Here is a 22,291-nt window from a genome sequence, read left to right as displayed (position 1 = left end):
ACCGCAGGGTTTAATCCAGAGTTTTATTCCAGGGTCTCAGATCTCTGAATCTTGGTAACAGCTACAGTAGAATCCCGGCCGCATGGTCCCCAGGTCCTTTTAAGCTCAGGGGGAGGGGGAAGGGAGAGGATAGGTGAGCTACCAACCATGTGGGAGAGGGTGAGTCTCAGGGGACAATGACACTCAGACAGGCCAATGGCCCCAGTGCTGAGAGGCATCTTTTGATCTTCTGCCAATCACACGATGCCCTTGCTGGAAAGTTAAGCTTGATGGAGATCACTTAAGACGAGCAAGGGGGAGGGTAACAGAGAAGCTATTTCTACCTGGGAAAGGACAGGGAAGTCTAAAACAGGAAATTGCAACACACTACAACACTCTGCCCCAAGTTACTAATGGGAATGGGGCCATTATTCACTTGGATTCAGGGTCTTTGATCAGCACAGTTTTCTCTGTGACCTGAGCTCAAGGCACTTTGAGAAGTGCCTGGCAATGCGGCGGGGGATGTTTGGCTCCATGAATGAATTATTAAGAAAACTGATTACATAAAGAGCCTTACATAATCTTTTTACATTTGGTGGTGTTTCAACTCCCCTATGCTGCTGATCAAGGACTCTCTTGAGTGTACAGTGAGCCCTCTCTACAACGGATTGTCCCGCTGGAGAATGGGATATGCCAGTGGTGTGTTTCACCCCCATTGATCTAAGAATTATTGGAAATTTTTGGAGGGGTAAGCAGGACCGTTATATGTTTTGATGGCTTGCAGAATGCCTAGGATGGAAGACACTGGAATAAAATGTTTGATAACGTCTTTGGCCTTTTCTCCTGTATAGGCAGATGGGAATATAGCCCTGGAGAACGCATCTATGGACACATGAATACATTCCTGTCTCCCAAAGGGTGCATAGTGTGTAATATTTGTTTGCAACAATTGTAAAATTTCGAGGCCTCAGGGGTTCACTCCAGCCCCCATGGAAGGCAAAGCAAACTCCTGGCAAGTGGGGCAGGAGCCCACAATTGCTCTTAACGGTTCCCTTGTGGTTTTAAACATACGGACAAGGGCTGGTGCATTTTGGTGAAAAAACGGGTGACTCAATTTAGCCTGATTAAAAATGTGTGGTCTGCACTGCCATGGCTAAGATATCGGCTCTCCAATTGCCTTCTGTAATCAGTCCCGGGAGATCAGTGTGTGACCTCACATGCCTAATGGGATATGGTTGCTCTCAGTAGGAGAGGAGGTGTGTTAACTTTGAAAGCAAGCTGTATAAGTCTGGATTTGGCATTTCCTTCAACAAGGAATGCTCTGCTCTTTCAGCTATTCTAGCAACAGAAGCTGAATCAGTAACCAGATTCAAGGGTTGTTTGAACTTCTCAAAGACTCTGAGAACGGCTGCTAATGCTGCAATTTGTGGGGATCCTGAACAATTTGAACATCAGACTCCCACTCCTGAGTGTCAGGATTTTTCCAAGTCATGACTTATGGGATTTTTGGAGCCATCAGTAAAAACAGTCCGTGCCCTTAAAGGAGTACAACTCTTTAATGATTTTGGGACCAAATTAAAACAATCATTAAATAGTTTATGTTTCTGTAGGCAGATAGAGATTTGACCTGGGTAGCTGTCAAGAGCAAACTGGAGGTGTTCATTGGTCTGGAGCAAAGCTTCCAGTTCACCTGATGTCACTGGGAGGTAAATGTATTGAACTCTCACCCTGCTAGGGTTTTGAGGCGTGATCTGGCTTTTATAATGAGCTGAGCCATCAGCTCCTGGGGTGTAGTGGTTGTCTTAATCTTCTGTGGTTGGTGTGATCGGAACACCTGCTCTATGATAAAAAGCTGATCCTTCAGAGTGGGGTCCCACTGGAAAATGAGTCCATGAAACTTGGGTGACTTAGCCCAGATGACAAATTGGTAAGGCAGGGTAGGGTCAGCGTAGTGGGCTTGTCTCGTGGACAATGCCTCTGATACTTTTGGATCGCTACCTGGGCTTCCAGTGTGATTGTTTGTGGCGAGTCGAAGTCCTTGCAGCCTCTCAGGAGTTTGAAAAGGGGTGTAAGGTCCTTGGTTGTGATCCGAGCAGTGAACGAACCCAGCTGATGCTCCCACATAGCTGATGAAAGTCCCTCAGGGTTCTCAGGTTGTCCCTGATGGCGAGCTGCTGGAATACAATGGTTCTTTCACGGATCCACAGTCCTAGGTAGGTCCATGGGCAGGTGCGCTGAACCTTCTCTGTAGCAATTTCCTATAGCCTGCTCCTTCAATGGCTTGAATAGTCTTTTTGAGAACAGTCTCCAAATAGTCATCAGTCTCAGTGCATATTAAAATATCATCCATAGGTTGAAAAATTATGGCATCAGGAAGGTTTTCTTGAATGGGCAAGAGAATGTGATTAACAAACATTTGGCAGATAGCTAGTGAATTTTTCATTCTTTAGGGAAGAACTTCCCATTGATACCTTTTGAGAGGGGCTTGTCTATTAATTGATGGCATGGAAAATGCAAATCTTTGGGGCATCTCTGGGATGAAGAGGGATGTTATAAAAGCAGTCTCTGATATCAATGACTGCCAATTTCCAATCTCTCGGGAGCATTGAGGGGGAGGTTAGGCCAGGCTGCAGAGGGCCTATGTCTTCAATGACCTGATTAACCTTCCTGAGGTCTTGCAGGAACCTCCACTTGTCTTTGACTGGTTTATGGATGACAAAACCAGGGGTGTTCCAAAGGCTAATGGATGGTATTATGTGGCCTTTGGAAAACTGCTCCTGCACAAGGGATTTAAGCGCCCTTTCACTTTACTTCTGAAAGGGGCCACTGATCAACCCACACTGGTTCATCAGTTTTCCATGTGAGCAGTGTGGTAGGGTGCCCCACAGTGGCCCCAGCTAGAAATCCCGTGGTGGTGAGGGGATTTCTAGCCTTGCTCCCCATTGAGACAATAGGTCTCTGCTCCATAAGGTAAAAGGTGCCCTTACCACAAAAGGTCTTACTGTGGCTACCTGACCCTCCGGTCCTTCAATAAGAATTGTCTGCTTGCTCCACATAGAAGTGGCAGCTCCTCCAATCCCAGAGACGTCTTTGATTGGCTGGCACCAGTTCCTGTCCTGTGGCCATTGGAGTGGGCAATGATGGTCACGTCCTTTCTGGTATCTGCTGCACTTGTAAGATAAACTTTGTCCCCTTTGTTAAACAAGCCACACTCTATAGGAGGTCTGTCTTGGCCCACAAACTCTGCTCGAAAAACTCTGGGGTTTTTTTGCATAATGTCAGTCCATTTGAGTATGAGGAAACCTTGGGCTATGGGTGTGCCCCTAGATAAATACCAGGATGGGTCTACACATGAGACTGTCACAGTAATTTCATCCCTTGGTCTCACAGTCTGGACTTCTGGAAGTACTTGCGAACTGTCTAGTCCATTAATAGAATCCCCTATGATTAAAATGTCCCTTGGTCCATCAGGAGGTCTAAATTCCCCAGTTGGAATTTGGTAGCTTGCCTCATCCTCAAACTGGATGGAAAGGGCCTTACCAGCGTGCGTCGTGTCCTTGCCCGAATGTATTAGTAGGTCTCGGAGAGTTGGTTCTCTTTCTTGTCATCACAGACAGTCTCTCGGTGCCTTGACTTTCCAGGGTGGTAGGGAAAGAGGGATGGAACGCCTTGGCATTTGATGTCATTGCACAGGGCCACCCTGCACTTTGCTGGAAGTTTCCCTGATGTTGCTGTTGAGACGGCTGATGCTGGATCTGCTTGTGATACTGAAACTGGGGACAGTGTTTAAAATGTTCTTTACAGTCTAAGCATGCAGCGGAGGGAACAACCATGCATGCAGCAGAGGGGTGTCCCTGCAAAAAGTCTTTATCACATTCCACCTCGAGGTGGCCTTGTTCCCCACACTTATAACATCTCATACGTTGTTTATTTTGTGCCACAAAGACTTAAGCTACTCCTTTGCTGGCTGCCCGGGCTACCATATGTTTTGTAGTTGTGAGACGGGTACAGGCTTCCACCATTTGCTGAATGGTGGGTTCAGGGTCTGGAGGGAGTGCTCTTATAATTTTTTTGCATTCCTCGTTCACGTTGGCCACTGCTAGTTTATTGAGCAGCTCTTCTCTAGCCTTTGGGCAGCCAACTTGTTTATCAATAGTGTCTTTTAGTCTGTGTATGAATTCAATGTCTCATCAATGCTCTGACAAATGTCAGTGAAACTTTGTTGTGGGGTGGTACCATCCCGTGCTTGGAATAAAGCATTCTGGGCAGCATTTTTATTGTGTTCTAAAACAGCTGGGGGTAGATTTAGGGTAGATCTTGTGGATTTTCAAATGGTCCTTCCCCATTCATGTGCTCTACTGTAAAATGAGCTCACCCATCCTCAGGTTTGTAAATTTTTATTAATGCTTTTACTTATTTTTTCCAAATTGATTCCCACAGAAGAAGCTCTGTAGGTGATAGGAGGAGGGACATAGCATAAGAAAGATCATGGGCGAGGAGCTCATGAGCTGAGAAAGTTACTTGTAATAAATATTTAAAATACAGAGATTTACGTCCATAACTTTTAGATGCTTTGCATAGTTTTTTAAGTTTCTTCTATGGAATAGATTCCCATTTAGGGAATCTCCCTCTTTTGTATATAGCTGGGGCTGCTAGAACTTTTAGTTTTTGAGCAAAATCCCAATTACTGTCCAAAGCTGCTTCTCTTTAGACTTTTGCCCAGTGGTCCTGAAATTCACTGTCTGAATCTGAGGTATCACTGTCCTCCTCTGAAGAGGAAATAGATGTGCTAGCATGAACACAGGAACTCCAGCTGGGGAGCAGTCAGTGTTTGGAGTCTTTGGTCTTTAAACTGGATGTTTTTTGATTAGCTTCCCACCTGGTGAGGGGTGAGGATTCAGAAGATTCCACAAAGGGGGTGTTCTGAGCAGGGTTTTGAGGGTCAGGCTGAAATGAATGGTCCAAGGGACACTGGAGGGGCGTGGGAGGTTCTTCTCCACTCCTGGTGTGAGTCAGAAGAGTCTCACCCTCTCGTGGGTGGCTGGGCTGTGGTGGGACTGAGGCACCTGTGTGGTGCCTGAGTGCTGTGGCAGCTGAGGCAGCTCCCTGGTCCAGGAGAGCCTCAGTGGGGTCTGAGGGTCAGGAACCCCCCAGCACTGCTGTGGGGCTCCTGGTCCACATGGCCTCATGGCTCCTGGGCCAGCTGTGGAATGTGTTCTGCCCCAGAACCTGCTCAGTGCAGTTCTGGAGTTCCTTGGGGAAAGGTCCTTGTTTAATGTCCTGTTTTTCTTTTTGTTTTTATTTTCATATGTACCTGATGTCCAGAAACAGCATGGGATGCAGTTAAGGAACGCATAAAAAAGATATTTGATGGATTAAGTAAGTGTGCTGGATTCCACTGCTCTTGTCTGTGGCCATCCTTGGGAACCCTTGGGATGGAATGGGATGGGATGTGTTATCCTTTAAAGAAGTGAGGCCAGTGGAGGTCTTTCCCCTGAGCACGTTGCCTGTAGAACCTCTTCCAGAGCACAGCAGAAGGCCTGGCGTTTCGGGTGGGGTCTTTTTCGTCAGAGGGGTGACCTCCTTTGACCAGAGACACATCCTACTCTAGCAGTGGGTGTTACTGAGCCGGGCTTTGAGGGTCAGGCTGAAATGAATGTGCCAAGGGCCACTGGAGGGGCGTGGGAGGTCCCTCTCCACTCCTGGTGTGAGTCAGAAGAGTCTCACCCTCTCATGGGTGGCTGTGCTCTGGTGGGACTGAGGCACCTGTGTGGTGCCTGAGTGCTGTGGCAGCTGAGGCAGCTCCCTGGTTCAGGAGAGCCTCAGTGGGGTCTGAGGGTCAGGAACCCCCCAGCACTGCTGTGGGGCTCCTGGTCCACAGGACCTCACGGCTCCTGGGCCAGCTGTGGAATGTGTTCTACCCCAGAACCTCCTCAGTGCAGTCCTGGAGTTCCTTGGGGAAAGATCCTTGTTTAATGTCCTGGTTTTCTTTTTGATTTTATTTTCATATGTACCTCATGTCCAGAAACTGCAGCTGCTGTCAATCTGGCTCAGCAAGTCCGAGAAATGATATTTGATGCAATCAGTAAGTGTTCTGGGTCCCATTGCTCTTGTCTGTGGCCATCCTTGGGAACCGATGGGATGGGATGGTATGTGTTATCCGTGAGAGAAGTGAGGCCAGTGGAGGTCTCTCCTCTGAGCAAGTCGCCTGCAGAACCTCTTCCAGAGCACAGCAGAAGGCCTGGCCTTTGGGGTGGGATCATTTTGGTTAGAGGGGTGATCTTCTTTGACCAGGGACACGTCCTACTCTAGTGGGGGGGGGGGGGGGGGGTGTGTTCCTCACAATTGGTAATGGTTTCAAAGCCATAGCACATCCCTTCTGGGATTTCCTTTCCTTTGTTTGAACAGGAAAGGAAGAATCTCACCTTGGGCTTAACTACAGGGACAAAGGGCAGAAGCCTTTCTGTGCAGGTGAGTACCAATCCTTGCCCACACTAGCTGGAAACTAAACGCTGCCAAGCAAGGAGGAGATCCAGACGTGAGGGTCTGGTGCAGTCAGATCAAGCAGTCCCACCTGTCCATAAATTCCCATTTCCAAAGGCCTCCAGCCAGTCCTTTGTTACATTGCCTATCCCTATGAAGATGCCCAGGATCCCAGAGTGCAGAGATGTCCCTGCAGTGGGCTTTTCCCAGCACAGACCAGGACAGCCTGGCCTCTGTTGGATCCCACCCCCTGGATTCTAAGGCCAGCTGTTCTCCTGCCCCTGCTCTTTCCAGCTGGGATGCTGGAGGGGAATGTCATTCCCTCAAGGGACATTTGGAATTTAGCATGGCCTGGGCTCTCTCCCATTCCAGGCCTTTGGGCAGTGAGGAGGCCTTGGAGCTCCTCCCAGTATTCCTCACCAGCTGCACAGGAGCTCCAAGCCCATGTTTAGAAGAGCTCTCAGTGGTGCCAAGACTCCTTTCAACAGGCAAAAGCTGTTAGAGAAAAAGTCTCCATGTCAGGAAGAAAACTGGGGCTACAGTAGGGAGGCCAAGGTTTTTTCCCACGGCAAACTCCTGTTGGAATAGCATTTGAAAGCCAGGATAGTGCTATGTGGTACCCACAGGTGCTTCAGCCCATGAATTTTACATCTCTGTTTTTCAGGGATTAATGAAGTCATTTCCAAGGTTGCTGAATTAGAAGGGATGATTCCAGAAAAAGAGGTTTCGGGAAAGGAAACTGATAAAGAGGGGGGACATGAAGAAGGTAAGTCTGAGCTTTTTGTCTGTCCTCTGAATAAAGAAATAAAGCAAAAAAAGAATCTATTTCTGGGTTGCACTTTGAGCACAGTGCTTAATTCCTCTGAAGTGATATTTCTCCCGAGAGAGGAAGAAAAAAACAACCTGCAGCAAGATCTAAGCAAAGACCCTCAAGATAAGACTTTATAGAAGAGGATAGGAGCATCCTCAGAGAGAATAGGTGGTCTCCTCCTCAAGGGAGAAATGTCAGTTTCCCACTAACACCAGTCATTTCCTACAGGAAGGAGACAGGGGGAGAAGACAAACAAGGCCCTGGAATCCAAAATAGACAAGGTCTTACAGGACCTCAACAAGAAAATGGAAAATCTGCATGAAGATTTCAAAAAATTACAGAAGAGCGCAGCAGAGCTGAAAAAGATCGTAGGTGAGCAGGGCCATTGCCAAGAATACTTTCATCTATCTGAAGGCAAAAGCTGCTCTACAGGCCAACCACCCTGTGAGCTCCTCCTGCTCAGCTCCTCAGAGGGGATGGGAGGGGACAGTCCTTCCATAGGGAACAGAGCCTGGATGTGTCTGTGAGCACAGGGCCTGTGGAGAGCAGCTCTGCCTGCAGGAGCTGGTGGTGGGAAGGGGAAGGGTCAGCTGGGGCACAGCCCCCAGTGTGGGCCTGGCTGGCCCCAGACTGTGCCTCTGGGCCTGCTCAGGCAGAACACACAGTGTATTGGGAACAGCCTCTGGCCCCAGGGCAGGGACAGCTGAGGGAGGGTCAGCCTTCATGACTGTGGGTCCTGTTTGTGCTCCAGCTGCAGCCAGCAAACCAGGGCAAGCAGCAGCCCCAGGAGAGTCCAGGAAAACCCCCGCAATTCCTGCTGGCTCAAGCCATTGTGGGCTTGGAGTGAAGCATGTGGCCCACTTCAAAGCTGGAGTTCTTCATTTATTGGGCTACAGAAAGCACAAATGAGACTTTAAAAATGTACAAAATTTTGTTCTGGGTTTCTTGTCCCCTCCCTGGTAGAAGTATGAGAGTAAAGGGAGAACCATTTCCAGATTGTGCCTTCATGGACTGCTGGAATTCCTGTGAGGTGAGGATTTCTAAGGGGGATTGAGGAAGTAAAAAACCACCCACAGGAGAGCCCTGAGGAGAGACCCTCAGTCAGGGAGGTTAAATCAGAGCCTTTGAGCATACTTGTGTCAGGTAGCTGGTCTCCTGTTTAAGGAGGAAACATCAGTGACCCTGTGACCTTGTTCTTTCATCATGGAATACAAAGGGAAGGAAAAGGCCACTAACCATGAGGCCTTTGCACGGGCGCTGGAATCCATGTTGGATATGAACCTCCGGCAGCACTCCCGAAGAATTAAAAATCTAGCAGAAGATATACAGGAATGGCAAGAGACCACAAAGGTTGACCTTCAGCTTCACAGAGCATACCTGGAGAAGATCTTAGGTGAGCAGGGCCATAATTAAGCAGACTTTCATCCATCTGAGTGCAAAAGCTGCTCTACAATCCTACCACTCTGTGAGCTCCTCCTGCCCAGCTCCTCAGAGGGGATAGGGAGGGACAGTCCTTCTATGGGGAGCAGCTTCTGTCATCCATGGCACTGAAACACCTCGATGCTGAAGTGTTCTCTGCAGGTGCAGGTGGTCAGAGTCCCTCTTCTGTCCCTCATCTTTGCAGAGGGTGTGTGCTGGGAGTTCTCTCACTGCCTGATACTTGCTAAGGGTCGTCCCTGGAAGTCCTGTCCACATCTCTCTCCCTTTCCCCCTGCTCTTCTCCTGCTGCCCCACTCCTGGTCCCACATAGGAGTACATGTGAGCTCAGCCTTGTTTCCCTGTTGATGATCAGCAGGGAGAGGAGCTCCCCTGAGCAGAGCCTGGACGTGTCTGTGAGCGCAGGGCCTGTGGAGAGCAGCTCTGCCTGCAGGAGCAGGTGCTGGGAAGGGGAAGGGTCAGCTGGGGCACAGCCCCCAGTGTGGGCCTGGCTGGCCCCAGACTGTGCCCCTGGGCCTGGCTCAGGCAGGACACAGAGTGTGTTGGGAACAGCCTCTGGCCCCAGGGCAGGGGCAGCTGAGGGAGGGTCAGCCTTCATGACCATGGGTCCTGTTTGTGCTCCAGCTGCAGCCAGCAAACCAGGGCAAGCAGCAGCCCCAGGAGAGTCCAGGAAAACTCCCGCAATTCCTGCTGGCTCAAGCCATTGTGGGCTTGGAATGAAGCCATTGTGGGCCCACTTCAAAGCTGGAGCTCTTCATTTATTGGGCTACAGAAAGCACAAATGAGACTTTAAAAATGTACAAAATTTTGTTCTGTGTTTCTTGTCCCCTCCCTGGTAGAAGTATGAGGGTAAAGGGAGAACCATTTCCAGATTGTGCCTTCATGGACAGCTGGAATTCCTGTGAGGTGAGGATTTCCATGGGGAAATGAGGAAGTAAAAAACCACCCACAGGAGAGCCCTGAGGAGAGACCCTCAGTCAGGGAGGTTAAATCAGAGCCTTTGAACATACTTGTGTCAGGTAGCTGGTCTCCTGTTCAAGGAGGAAACATCAGTGACCCTGTGACCTTGTTCTTTAATCACAGAATATAAAGAGGAGGAAATTGCAAGGGCCTTGGAATCCAAGTTGAAGAAGAACTCCAAGCAGCTCTTCCGAAAAATTGAAAGTGTGACAGAAGATATACAGGAATGGCGAGAGACCACAGAGATTAAGCTTTGGCTTTTCAGAGTAGAGCTGGAGAACAACAAAGGTGAGCAGGGCCATTGCCAAGCAGACTCATCCATCTGAAGGCAGAAGCTGCTCTACAATCCAACCACTCTGTGAGCTCCTCCTGCTCAGCTCCTCAGAGGGCATGGGGAGGGACAGTCCTTCCATGGGGAGCAGCTTCTGTCATCCATGGCACTGAAACACCTCTGTTGTCACAGGCCCCCAGGTGGGTAATAATTAGCATTGACTCCATGATTCACAGAAGCCTGATCAATGACTTTATTATCCTATACTTATTAAGAAACCCATTGCTTTTTTAGACAGTTACAATACAGGTGGACGTAACTGGTCCTCTAGTCCAAACACCATCACCACTGGCTAATTAAGAAACCACCCTTTGGTAGACAAATCTCCATAACACATTCCACATGTTCACAGCAACAAGTGCAGCAAGTTAAGAATTATTTATCATTCTTTCTCTCATCTTCTTACAGCCTTTCCCAGCAGAATGCCTGGGAAAGTCGTGCTGCTCTCTGTCGCCACTGTTCACCCTTTTGTGTTTAAAAATGAAAGGTGGTGTTTATAGTCCTCTGCAGGGCCCTTTGCAGGAAGGAGAACAAACACAGCTTCCCCCAGCAATTTGCTGGTTGTCAATCAGAACCTCAATCAGATGCTGACTTAGAATGGTCAGGGAGATTCTTTATCTGTAGAATATCTATCATACCATTGAGACAGGGTTTAAAATATGAGAAAACCAAATAGCAATGTCTCTTTGGAGAATGCAATGAATGATCATTGTTTAAAGTGCAAACAGCAGAGTTTCAGGAAAAGGTCCATTAGCTGGAGATGTTGATCTTTGACATCCGTAAATGTCCTTCTTGGTCCTGAAATGGAGAACAGCTGGATAAGGTTAATAAGGGCATCATACCATGATAATGACAAAAGCTTTGCTGAGCAGTTCCTTCTATATGTTTCCAGACACAGGTGTGTCTTTGTTATGAGCATGAGGAAGCATCAGAGCAAAATCAATGCATGCAATGAAGAAGAGATTTGCAACAATTAGAAATCAATCAGATAATGCACATAATCAATAACACATGTGACATTAGAGAATTTTCAGGCACTATAGCGCTGACTGTCATCCCAAAGTCTGCAACAGCTCATTAACCTCAAATCTGCAGAGCTGGAAATCATGTCCAAACAATGCTTTCCAAAGTCCCTTTGACAGCAACCTCAGCTGTCATATATATGTGGTCAAATTGCCAAGCCAAAATGACTTGAATCCTTTGGATGCAGAAAACATCTGGGTGTATTTTCAATCATCCCATCCAGGTAGAGTCAGGACCTGGCCACAGCCCAGGCTCTAATTGGAGGGTTTGCAGGATTACCTTTCCTGTGTAAAACTTTTATCAAATTCAGAGGTACTGAGAAAATCTCTGGAATGCCGTGGCCACAGCCTTTAATTCAACCAATTGTCTGAGCCTGACTTTTGGCCTTCTAGCACTTTGAGCTGTCAGTGAAGACGGTGAGTCTTGGTACCTCTATCACCCTTCCTCCCTCCCGGAAAGCCAGCCCTGGCAGGCGGGCCGAGGGACCCAGCCCTGGCAGGTGCGGTGGCGACTCCGCCTCTGCCAAGCCCAGATTCATTTGGCTTGTTCCCTTCCCCCAATTTTGCACTGGTGTCACTTGGGGCCCCTGGATCTGGGGTCCCTGGGACAGCCCGTGCCCATCCCAGGACGAGCGGGTCCCTCCTGCCTTCTCCTTCACCGCCCGCCCCCACCGCGCTGCCAATGTCTCGGCAATCCTCCCGGCATTTCGTCCTTCCCTCGCCCCTCCTGGGCATGGGCCGAGCCACAGCCTCTCGGGACCGTGCTCCTCCCGCGCCGCGAATGAGATTGGGACACACGGGGTGCCCCAAGGCACGGCAGGGAAGGTGCTGAGCCCGGGGGAATGTTGATCTTCAGATTTCGTGACACAGTCGGGCCGGTGCCCAGCTACGGGGGAACGCCCCTGCTGAGGGACAGGCTGTTGGTGCCCGATGCTGTCCCTGTCCGTGTTCCCTTGCAAGCCGAGGGAAGCAGCGGCGGGCGGACCGGCTGGGAGTGGCGAGGCGGGCTGGGGATCTTCTTCAGTGCCACAGCTCGCGTCCTGGATGGGAGCAGGGCCGGCTGGAGGCAGCGGATCCAGGCGGCTCGGCGGGCGCCGCTGCCGATGAACCGGCTGCAGGGCTGAGGGGGCTGGTTGTGAGCTCCAGCGTGGGGAGGCCAGCCGCCGGCGCTGACCCAGCTGCCTCCCTTGCGGGCAGCAGAGGCGGCTCTGCCCCTTCCTGCGGTGCAGGGGGGAGGAAACCCAGCGGCGGGACCGATCCACACGCTGCACGGCAGGGAGGAGGAGGAGGCGGTGGTCCTGTTCGCACTGCTGGAAGTGAAGGGGGCAGGACCGACCGCGGTTCTGGTCGGAATAAATTCTGACCGTGGCAGTGGAGCAGCTGAAGGCTCCGGTCCTTCCTGTGCATGCGCCAGGAAGACTGGAGAGAGTTGCTCTGCTCTGGGTGCGATGTGGGCGATGCTTGATGCTTCCCGTACCCCGCCGTGCAGGGGGGGAAGGAAGCAATGGCGAGTGTCCGTGACAGGATTGTTCCCTGGCTGGCCGTGGTGGAGAGGCCGGTGGCCACCTGCCCGGGGGGAGGTGCTTTTCCACGTCTGATTGGGATGTACCTACTGTGGTGGATTCACTTTTCCTTGTGGTCCAGCGCCTCATTGCTTCGGAAAGCAGTGACCAAGTCGGTAGTAGACAGAAACCCAGTGAGTCCCAGGCCCGTGGATCCAGTGAGGTTTCCACATCCACGGGGGAACCATGAATTTTGGCCCAACTGAAAAGCCTGCAGAGAGCATCTTCTGACACAGGAAGTCTCTTATAAGGAATCATAAGTTTCCACACTGTAAGGGTTACATGTTCCAGCATAGAAATTCGGATGCCCATTTTTGCAGGCACCCTTTCCCAACCATAAGCCCAGCCCAGGTTGCAGGCAGTGCTGTTGTTGGGAGATCTGTTCCTTGCCCCAGCCCTTAGGCTACGAGGTCAAAAATGTGGTCCTGAGGGACAGATCTTCTCCGGGAAGACACAGGAAAGGTCGTGTTACCTTTCAAGGGAAACAGAAGGTGTTTGGTTACAAGCGGGCTGCATGGAGCCCCGCGGGGTCCTAGCAAGGTCCCGACTGAGTCCCGAGGGGTCTCCAACCATCCTGTGACTCCACGTAGGGCTGATCAATGTAACACACATCGGGTCATCAGTTGTTGTTGCAGGCCCCTAGCCAGGTAATAATTAGCACTGACTCCATGATTCACGGAAGCCTGATCAATAACTTTAATATCCTGTACTCATTAAGAAACCTATTGCTTTTATAGACAGTTGCAATACAGGTGAACCTAATTGGTCTTTCAGTCCAAACACCATTGCCATTGGCTAATTAAGAAACCAGCCTTTGGCAGACAAAACTCCGTAACACATTCCACATGTTCACAGCAACAGGTGCAGCAAGTGAAGATAAGAATTATTTCTCATTCTTCTCTCCAATCTTCTCACAGCCTTTCCCAGCAGAATGCCTAGGAAAGTCATGCTGCTCTCTGTAGCCAGAGAGCTGCTGACATACACGTGCATGCTAAAGTGTTCTCTGAAGGTGCAGAGGGTGTGTGCTGGGAGGTCTCTCACTGCCTGATACTTGCTAAGGGGTCCAGTCTTGAAGTCCTGTCCCCATCTCTGCCCCTTTCTCCCTGCCCTTCTCCTGCTGCCCCACTCCTGGTCCAGCATTGGGGCAGATGTGAGCTCAGCCTTGTTTCCCTGTTGATAATCAGCAGGGAGAGGAGGTCCCCTGAGCAGAGGCTGGATGTGTCTGTGAGCGCAGGGCCTGTGGAGAGCAGCTCTGCCTGCAGGAGCTGGTGGTGGGAAGGGGAAGGGTCAGCTGGGGCACAGCCCCCAGTGTGGGCCTGGCTGGCCCCAGACTGTGCCCCTGGGCCTGGCTCAGGCAGGACACCGAGTGTATTGGGAACAGCCTCTGGCCCCAGGGCAGGGACAGCTGAGGGAGGGTCAGCCTTCATGACCGTGGGTCCTGTTTGTGCTCCAGCTGCAGCCAGCAAACCAGGGCAAGCAGCAGCCCCAGCAGAGTCCAGGAAAACCCCCGCAATTCCTGCTGGCTCAAGCCATTGTGGGCTTGGAATGAAGCCATTGTGGGCCCACTTCAAAGCTGGAGCTCTTCATTTATTGGGCTACAGAAAGCACAAATGAGACTTTAAAAATGTACAAAATTTTGTTCTGTGTTTCTTGTCCCCTCCCTGGTAGAAGTATGAGGGTAAAGGGAGAACCATTTCAAGATTGTGCCTTCATGGACAGCTGGAATTCCTGTGAGGTGAGGATTTCTAAGGGGGATTGAGGAAGTAAAAAACCACCCACAGGAGAGCCCTGAGGAGAGACCCTCAGTCAGGGAGGTTAAATCAGAGCCTTTGAGCATACTTGTGTCAGGTAGCTGGTCTCCTGCTCAAGGAGGAAACATCAGTGACCCTGTGACTTTGTTCTTTCATCACAGGAAACAAAGAGAAGGTGCGGAAGCAAGTAACAGCGGGCTAGTTACCTTGTAGGAAGGAAATTCTGTGCTGTTCTTGTGAGCTAGCAAGGGCCTCCTGAAGATAAGGAAGCCCTATATCTCTCCTGAAAGAAGACACCAAGGTTGTTTCCATGGATGGTAACAGGATGAAGTAGAGAAAGTTGAGAGATATGGAGTCTGGCTAGCTCCCAGAATGACGTGGCTCCCCAATCACCTGCTGGGAACTTTGTTTCTCCTTTATGACCAATGGGCACTGAATATGTTGTTAGAGTGGTGTTAGTGTCTTGTAAAACTATAAAAGCAACATTGCTAAAATAAATCTCTCTCTTGCACCTTTCTGATGGAGTAGTGTACTTTTGTACCGTGTCGTGCATTACAACGATATCTGGAAGCCGTCCGCCGTGATTGCAACGGGACTGTAAAAAGAGAGGAAAAAAAAAACTTGAAGGGTACCCTAAAAATGAGTGAAGGCAGCAGGGATGCTGCGGAGGTCCGAACCTAATTCAGACATCTGATTTGAGGTGAGCAATTGGGAAAAATAATGGGAAATAATTTATCAAACAAGGAAAAGACTGTTTTGTCCACGTGGAAAACTTTACTGAAAATAAAAAGTGTTCTAACTTCTGATTATGATCTTCGTAGTTTACTGATATGGTGCAAATCACAGGACTTTGAAGCTGATGCTGACACTGCCTTCAGCGTCCATGCATGGAAAAAGGTTGGGAAGAGACTATGGGAAGTGATATCTAAGGGGGATAAGACAGTTGTTGATTTGGCTACTACATGGAGACTGTTGTATGAGGCATTGAAGGAATGGAAAGCAGAACAAGATAGAGGGGAGGAATTGGAGGAGCAGGAATTAGAACAAGCAACAGAAGCAGAGGAACAGGAGGAAGATGAGGCTGAGCCTGTCCATGTATCTCCCCCTGAGGAAGCTGCTGTAGCTGCTGTGGAGGTTCCCCCAGGGTTTGCTATTGTGAGAATCAAACGGCAGGCTAAGACTGTTCCTTGGTATTTATGTCCAAAAGACTATGTTAAACCTGCGTATACTTCACCTGCTCAGCAGTTAGTTGAACTGTGTGCTAAACCAAAGTATCTTATGCCTGCACGGCAATTAGCAAAAATGAAGTCACAGAAGAAGCGAAGTGAAAAACAGGCTGGGTCATTGCCCCTTTTTCTCTCCCTGGGCTGTCTGCTCCCCCCTCACCCTCCCCTCGATCGGCTGCTCCCCCCCGGCTTTCCCTTGAGCCGTCCACCTCTGGCCTCCTTCGAGTCATCTGCCTCCTCTCCATGTTCCCTTGAGCCATCCACCTCTTCTCTCCCCTTCCTCAAGTCCTCTGCCTCTGCTCAATCCCCCATTGAGCCATCTACCACCCTCCTCCCTCCTGAACTGGTTGGACAAATGCAGTCTTTAACATTGTGTCCTTTCCTGTCTAGTGATAGCTCTGATGACAAATTGCTGGTTATTCCTTTCCTGTCTAGTGATAGCTCTGATGACAAATTGCTGGTTATAAGTACACCTAAAAAGATGCAGGAATCTGTTTCTGTTAGACCTCGTAGCAGACCCAGGCCTGCTGTTTCTTGGACTCTGCCTCCCTGCCCGGTAGCTGTGGCTCCTTGACACCCTTTGCAATTTTGAGAGCATGCGAGAATGAGAGCAGCTGAGGTGGGAGATTGGAATTTGTTGGAGAAAATAGGTCCACCTAAAAGGATGGAGATGGCTACTGCTGCTTCTTCTGATGAGGCTGTGGCTTTTCCTGTTTTCAAAGCTGCTCCTAATTTGGGACAAGAAGACAGCCATCAGGTTTTTGCATGGAGGGATGTAGAGGACCTTCAGTCAAAAGTAGATCAGTATGGTGTTAACTCTTCGTAGGTGATGCAAGTGATTTGTGTTTTAAATGCTGATGTACTTGCACCTTATGATATTGTTCACCTTGCTATGATTCAGTTTCAGCCAGTGCAGTATGGTGAGTTTCAAGCTACCTGGAAACAAATGGTTGAAAGAGTAGCATTGGACAATATGGAGTTACCTCAGCAGGATCCATGTCACGCTGTGGGAGTTGATGCCTTGCTGGGCAATGGACTGTTCTCCAACCTGGATTTGCAGGCAAGATGGGACCCCCTGGTTCCTCTCCTCCCTCCTGTCCGAGGCCGCCATGGCTCCTAAAGGGATGGAGCTCGACCGGGGCGCCCCCTGCTGGCCGGGATGGCTTCCTGCAGCGCCCCCTGCTGGCCGCAGTTATAACTGCCACAAAAACCAACAACGCTGAGCGAGAGGGAAAGTTCTGGTTTTGTGTTGTTGGTTCTGTACTGGTTTATGAATTTCCCAGGAAAGAGCTGTTATTCCTTTTCCTGCACTTCTGCCTGGAAGCTCCATAATCTTTGAAATGAAAAAATGTTTTAGGCATGGGTCTTCTTTCCATTCCAGGAATGTTCCCACTTTCCTTGGCAGATATTTCTCATTTCAATGAGTTGCCAAATCCTGTGTTCCAGCATGGATGGGACAGACACCCCAACAGGAGACAGGGTCAGGGACTTGGCCACCTCATGCTCTGCCTTTGAACCCTTTTGGGCCACCAAGGGCCCTCTCCCCAGCTGGCACTTCTGGTCACCCGGCCACTCAGGAGCTGGCTTTGTCAGAGCGTCACACTGTCCCCAGTGTGCCACGGCTAACAGACTGATGGACAGATTGGGCCCTGTCTCACCAAAAGCAAGGCCTGAAGCACCCCTGCCACACACGTGTTCCAAAATTTCTCCAGACATCAAATGTTTCCTGTCTCTGACACCCAGCCCTGTGCCATGGCCTGAGCCTGACTGCCCTGGCAAAGGGGGAGGCTCTGGAACACCCAAAGGGCCTTTGTGACATCTTTGTGTGGGGAACAGGGCAGAGGAGGAGTTTGGGACAGGGGACAAGAGAATCCAGAGCCTCCTGAAGGCCGCTTTGGCCATCAGAGCAAGAAAGATTGAGGGCTCTGCCAGGTTTCTCTTGTGGATGAAATGTACTGGGGGAAACGTCTGGGGATAGTTTCTTTTTCTGGGTTTTCTGTAGAAATTGTTCCTTTTGTGACCCTTTCGACTCTGAACCTTGTTATTGTTGTTATTGGTTTTATTCTCTCTCGTTGCTGTTGCAGGAAATTGTTCTTCTCTCATCCCTTTGCAATCTTTGTGCCCCCACAGGGAAGAAGAGGGGCAGTTCTTAGTGGCAGCACACACATGAGTGGGTGCCCATGGGTGGGGACCCCCAGTGCCCCCCAGTTCCCCCCAGTGTCAGAGCACATTCCTGTAGATGTCACCGGGTTCCCAGGGTTGCCCCTGGGGTCCCCGCAGTTCCGTGTAGGTCACCTTGGGATCCTGGAGTGTGGTGGCACGGGGGGACGCTGTGAGAGACACAGGCTGTGGGTTCTGAGTGGGGTGACTCATGGGTGATGTCTCCCTCTGCATGTGTCCCCCCCCATACTCACCCGCTGCCCTCTTGGTGTCCACGACATGGGTGTACAGCACCTCCCCCTCCTCTGGGGGGGCTGGGGGATCCGGGGGGGGCCTGAGGGAATAAAGGGGATGTGGGGGAGGGAATGGGAGGTCTTGGGAGTTGGGGAAAAAAGGGAGACTGTGGTTTGAGCCCCCCACTCACCTTTCTTGATTCTTCCTGGCAGCTGCAAAGGACGGAGGGGAGGGGTGACTGTGGGGTCACCTCGATTTCTCACAGGACCCCCAAGCATCCCTGAAGGCTTCCAGAATTCATGAACATCCCCAGTGCTCCCAACCAAATCTGCCTCAAGAACCCAAAACCCAGCAGGGACAGAGACTCCCCCAAACACCCCCACGGCCTCAGAAAGTACCCCCACCATCCCTGCAGGACCCTCCAGCACTTCCCCAAACTCTACAGCACCCCCAATCAAGCTCACAGTTTTGGGGCTCTGGGTGCTACCCTAGCACTGCCCAATTCTTGGGGCCGCTACCACAACCTGGGACCTCTGTCCCCCCGTTGTCACCCACCCACACAGTGCCACTGGTGCCAGGCCACAAGGACACCCATGAGCAGGAGCAGGAACAGAAGGGCCCCACCGACCCCTGCAGCTACTGCAAGAAACAGAGGGGGACACATCAGGGTCACCCATCACCCCAGGGGTCCTGCACTCCCCGGTGACCCTGTGTGACCCCACCTTGGTTGCAGTATCCCCGCTGTTTCACAGCCAGGACCAGCTCTGGGCTGAGTACCTGGAACACGTCTGCCTGGTCGGTGGCCATGCACTGGTAGGTGCCTGAATGTCCCACATTGGTGGCCCCGAACTCCAGGAGGGGATCCCGGCCCACCTCCTTCCTGTTGTGTAGCCAGGTGAAGGGGACAGGGGCTGAGCCCACCTGCACTGAGCAGTACAGGGTCATGTTGTCACCTGCACACATCTGGTGTGACAGGGGACCAGGGGTGATAGTGGCATTGGCCATGGGCACTGTGGGGACAGAGACAGGGCTGAGGCCACAGGGAGGGGCTGGCAGCCAGTGTGGGGGGATAGGGATGGGGGGGATGGGTGTGATGAGGGATTTCAGGCATGGGGTCACACCAGAGGGGACAGAGGGCAGAGTAGAGGAGACCCAAGAAATGTGTCTGGGGGACATGGAGGTCCCCAGGCAGGGGACCCCAGGAGGCTGTGGGCACTCCCTGTGCCCATCCCCGCACTCACTGTGCACCATGACACAGAGCCAGGTGCTGCTCTTCTGTGCAGCTCCCCCCTCAGAGGGCACCTCGCAGCTGTACTTCCCTGAGTGGGAGACCCCCATGGTGCGCACCAAAGCTGCGGGGACCCCTGTGGGCGCCCCACCACCTGCCCATCCTAGTAGAACAGGAGGGGGAGGGCAAGTGGGAGGCTTGGAGCCACGGGGGTTAGGAGGTGCTGAGGCAGCTGAGTCAGAGGGGACCCCCCTGGTGGGCTTGGGGGACCCTCCAGCACTAGCACGGGAAAGAGTTCAGGGAAGGAGAGGGAAGGTGAGGACTGTGACTCAGAGTGCACTGGGAAGTGTCTTTTGGGTTGTCAGGAGATGGGAGTTCCAGCTGTAGGACTGCTCACCGTGCATTGTCACTGTCACTGCTGCTGAGCCTGATGGCCAGGACCTCACCCAGCCCTTGCAGCAGTAGCTGCCGCTGTGGTTCAGCTGGAGGGGGAACTGGGACAGCTCGGTCTCATTAAGGGACCTGGTCAGATGATTCTCATCCTTGAAAAATTGCACGTTGGTGACTGGGCATGGCAGCTCAGTGTCACCGTGTCCCCCTCCAGCAGCGCCTGTGCTGGCACCTGCAGAAGCAGCTCATCTGTGGGACAGGAGGGTCCCATCTTACTGAGGGGCTCAAGATAGGTCAGAGGTGTGTCCCCATGGCACCGAGGACATCTGGGTGCACTGGGATACACTGGGATGTCCCTGTGTGCAGGGCACAGGCTCCTGCCACACAAGCAGTGTGAAGCCACCCATGGAGTGGGGCCCACCCAGACCTGTCAGGGGCCACGCAGATCATTTAAGATGCACCCTCACCATCTAAGACTGTCACAGTGGGGCTGAGCCCACTGCCGGGTCTGTCACACTCATAGGTGCCACTCAGGGCAACAATGAGGCGGTCGCGTCCCTGTTGCCACCAGCGCTGCATGTCCTTTTATCTGGTGGTAGCACCAGTGGTCCCCAAGCCCTGGCAGGTCAGTGTCACCATGTCCCACAGCACCAGCGGTGTCCAGGGGGCTCTACGAGGATATGGGTAGTCTGGGCACCTGCAGGTGACAGTGAACACCAGGCTGCCAGGGCCAGCATGGGCTGGGGACAGTGGGGTGGAGACATGGCATCCCTTTAGGACTCACCAGAGAGGCCGAGGATCTGGGCTGGAAGGGACAAGGGACAGAGCTGGGAGGGGTTGGCACCGTGGGGACAGAGGAAAACGGGGTACAGGGTGTGGGGGCTGTGCCCAAACTGACACCATGGGGACAGCAGTTCTTGTGGGAAAGTATCTGGGTAGTCCCCAAAATATTTGGTGAGGCAGGGCGACATGTCTGTATCACAGCCACCCATGCACCACATCCGTGTCACACAGACACCTTGGGAACAGGGACTCTGAGGCCACCCTGGGCTGAGGCAGAACATGGGGACACTGTGGACACCCTAGGCACAAGGACACCACGGACACAGCCCATGCTGGCACAGGTCACCCCCAGCAGCTCATGATCCCATCCCCATGGCCACATCCTCACGGTTCTTGTCCCCTTCTGTCCCTGCATCCCAGTTCCCTTGTCCCTATCCCCAAAGCTACCTGAGCCCAAAGGTGCCAGTCCCCATATTCCTGCTCCCACATCCCCATCCCCAAATTCCTGCCCCCTGTTCCTGTCCCCAAAGCCACCCTACATCAGTCACAGTCCCGCCAAGGTCCACTGTGGGTAACATGGACTGGCTCTGCTGGCATTGGGGACCTCAGGGGACCCTGCAGCCCCCCTGTGCACCCTCCCCTCCCCATCCCAGGGGTGTCAGGCCTGTGCCTGGGGAAGTCACCCCACAGGAGCAGCACCACCTTCCCGGCCATCTCGGTGTCCCCAGCCATGTGGACTGGCTGTCACTCACTGCTGTGGCCACCACTCCCCTGGCTGGCGGCTCTTCGGATGAAGGGGAAGGAAGCGAGGTCACATCTGTCCCCAGGTGTAGATGGCCCTTGGTGGGGCAGGGTGGCCACAAGCTGGGCACAGGCTGGGGACAAGGCTGGGTGGGACAAAGTGGGACATGGGGTTCCCAGGAGTGGGGGATCAGGGGGTTTGGGGAGTCAGGGATGAGTGTCCAGGGAAATGGGGGGATCCTAGGTATGGGGTGCCTGCCAAATGGGGCTGCTAAGGAGGGAGAGTCACTGGGAATGGAGGTGCCATGGGAATGGGGTCCCCAGGGCCTGGGGGGACTCAGACTTGGGAATCCAAGGGGAATGTGGACTCCAGAGATTAGGGATCAGGAGATGGGGGTCCTTGGGATGAGGGTGCCGGGGGAATGGGGTGTCCTGGGAGAATAAAGGCTCTGGAGAAAGGGAGATTTCAGGGGATGGAATGAACAGGAGAAGGTTCATTGGGAATGGGGTGCTGGGCCATGGAGATCCTGGGGAATGGCAGTGCTGGGATGGGGGTCCCAGGAATGGGAGGATATAAGGAATGGGGCTCCCATGTGTGGGTTCCCAGGGGAAGAGGGTTACCAGTGATGGGCAGTTGCTGGATGGGCACAGGCATCTCATCTCCTTCTCTGGGTGCCTCAGATTTTTGGGTGACCCAGTGAACAGCACAGCCCCCATGGAGTGCTTGTTTACTGTGCAGGCATCACATGGGGGTCCTCTGCTTCTGTGCCCTCCCCTTCCCTTGATTTCTCTTTTTTCCTTATTTTCCTCACTTTTGTGCCAGGTCTCCTCACCCCCGGTTCCTGGCTCAGAAATCCCAGGGAGCACCTAAGCAGGGAAGGGGTTGGGAGGACCCAGGGGAATGGGAGAATTGGGAGCAGGGGGTGCAGGGAAGGGTGGGGAGGCTGTGGGAGATGGAAGTGTTGGGCTGTGCCCCCTCAACAATTTCACTTTCTTTTTCCTGGACAAGAAGGAAGAGGCTGTTTGTGCTCAGTTTCAGATGGGAAATGGGGGAAGGGGGATCTCTCCTGGGGGGGCACATCCACGGGGCGCCTGTACTGGGAGGAACCTGTCCCAGGGGGTGACACATCCTGGAATGGGAGAACCTTTACCAGAGGGTGGCGGTTCCAGAAATGTCCCTGCACATTCCTGGC

The 22,291-nt window shown here is 52.1% G+C and overlaps 1 protein-coding gene across 1 annotated transcript in view; it reads left to right on the top strand.

Annotated features, from left to right (window-relative positions):
• The window catches only part of LOC311165853 (uncharacterized protein), a 38,923-nt gene extending 24,078 nt beyond the window's left edge, over positions 1–14,845 (top strand). The window contains exons 6-13 of the mRNA XM_084227350.1: positions 5,305–5,358; positions 6,005–6,064; positions 6,388–6,450; positions 7,127–7,228; positions 7,502–7,645; positions 8,490–8,666; positions 9,794–9,958; positions 14,498–14,845. Of these exons, the coding sequence (XP_084083476.1) occupies positions 5,305–5,358; positions 6,005–6,064; positions 6,388–6,450; positions 7,127–7,228; positions 7,502–7,645; positions 8,490–8,666; positions 9,794–9,958; positions 14,498–14,538 (806 nt within the window). The 3' untranslated portion in view covers positions 14,539–14,845. The remainder of the gene's footprint in view (positions 1–5,304; positions 5,359–6,004; positions 6,065–6,387; positions 6,451–7,126; positions 7,229–7,501; positions 7,646–8,489; positions 8,667–9,793; positions 9,959–14,497) is intronic.
• Positions 14,846–22,291: the final 7,446 nt, after the last annotated feature.

The sequence above is a fragment of the Fringilla coelebs genome (assembly GCF_963513975.1).
Source record: "Fringilla coelebs genome assembly, contig: SCAFFOLD_30, whole genome shotgun sequence".
Lineage (NCBI taxonomy): Eukaryota > Metazoa > Chordata > Aves > Passeriformes > Fringillidae > Fringilla > Fringilla coelebs.
This window is presented reverse-complemented; position numbering and strand designations above follow the sequence as displayed.